The following is a 1011-nucleotide window of genomic DNA, read 5'->3' as shown; positions in this document are numbered from 1 at the left end:
GAGGTTGCTGTGAGCTGTGATGACACCACTGCACTCTAGCCCAGGTGACAGAGCAAGACTCTGTCAAGAGAAAAGAAAAGAAAAGAAAAGGGATGAGGGGGGAGAGAAGGAAGGGGAGGGAAGAGAAGGGGAGGGAAGGAAAGAGCCTACGGCTGCACCGGTTACTAGTTCAGAAGGAGAAAACGCTAAAATGGAGATACAGTGCAGAAAAACTATTTTTATAGATTTTCTTTTCAAGATGTTCAACATTCATACAGGAAAGGTAAACTCTGCAGAAGAGAAAATCCCTAAGTAAACGTGACATACACTTACCTGTGCCGATGCGATCGAGTGTGGCTATGGCACTTAATGTCAGTATCACTTTGTTGGATGTCTGATAACTCCAGACTGGGTTTAGCGACGTGTACCATATGCGGAGAACAACAAGAAGAATCTGTCCTAAAATGAATCCCCAGATTCTGAGGTACCTGTAAGTGCAAAAAGATTTTTAAATACTCTTTATGTGGATTCCATGTACTATGTCCACCATGAACTTCAGTCTCACAGAAGGAGTGTCTGAAATAGCCTCGTTGGTAATTTGCAGTAATGAATGTGACTTGATATAGTCCATTACCTAGGTAACTTGTTATAATTTTTTAATCCTCAAAACATTGTTGAGATGGATGGCAAGTATTGACATCCTGATTTTGTGAAAAGGAAAAAAAAAAAAGATTTCTACAAGGCTCTATGGAAGGTAAAAACTGTAACTGGGAACTCCTGGCCCTTTGGTAAGTGACCATACTTCTTTGTCTGTAAGCGCATAAGATACGAACCGTACCTTTGCAAACTGCTTCCCGACCACCAGGTCACGGCTTGCACTATCAGAGAGGAAGACACGCCAACCGCTAGGAGCGCCAGTCGAAGGGCAGCATTTGGAGCCTGGAAGGAGGCTATGCTACCTGGAAACGAATTAAGCAGAGCAAAGCATTTCTGGCAGGCATGCACTGGTATTCAATGATCTGCAGTGGATAC

At 43.3% G+C, this 1011-nt stretch overlaps 1 protein-coding gene across 1 annotated transcript in view; it reads right to left on the bottom strand.

Annotated features, from left to right (window-relative positions):
- The window catches only part of CWH43 (cell wall biogenesis 43 C-terminal homolog (S. cerevisiae)), a 68897-nt gene that overhangs the window by 64499 nt on the left and 3387 nt on the right, over positions 1 to 1011 (bottom strand). Inside the window, 2 exon segments of the mRNA XM_012639899.1 lie at positions 313 to 467; positions 818 to 938. Of these exon segments, the coding sequence (XP_012495353.1) occupies positions 313 to 467; positions 818 to 938 (276 nt within the window).

Source organism: Propithecus coquereli, unplaced genomic scaffold, assembly GCF_000956105.1.
Source record: "Propithecus coquereli isolate 6110/MARCELLA unplaced genomic scaffold, Pcoq_1.0 Scaffold143, whole genome shotgun sequence".
In the NCBI taxonomy this organism is placed as follows: domain Eukaryota; kingdom Metazoa; phylum Chordata; class Mammalia; order Primates; family Indriidae; genus Propithecus; species Propithecus coquereli.
Note: the sequence above shows the minus strand (reverse complement) of the source record. Positions and strands in the feature narration are given on the sequence as shown.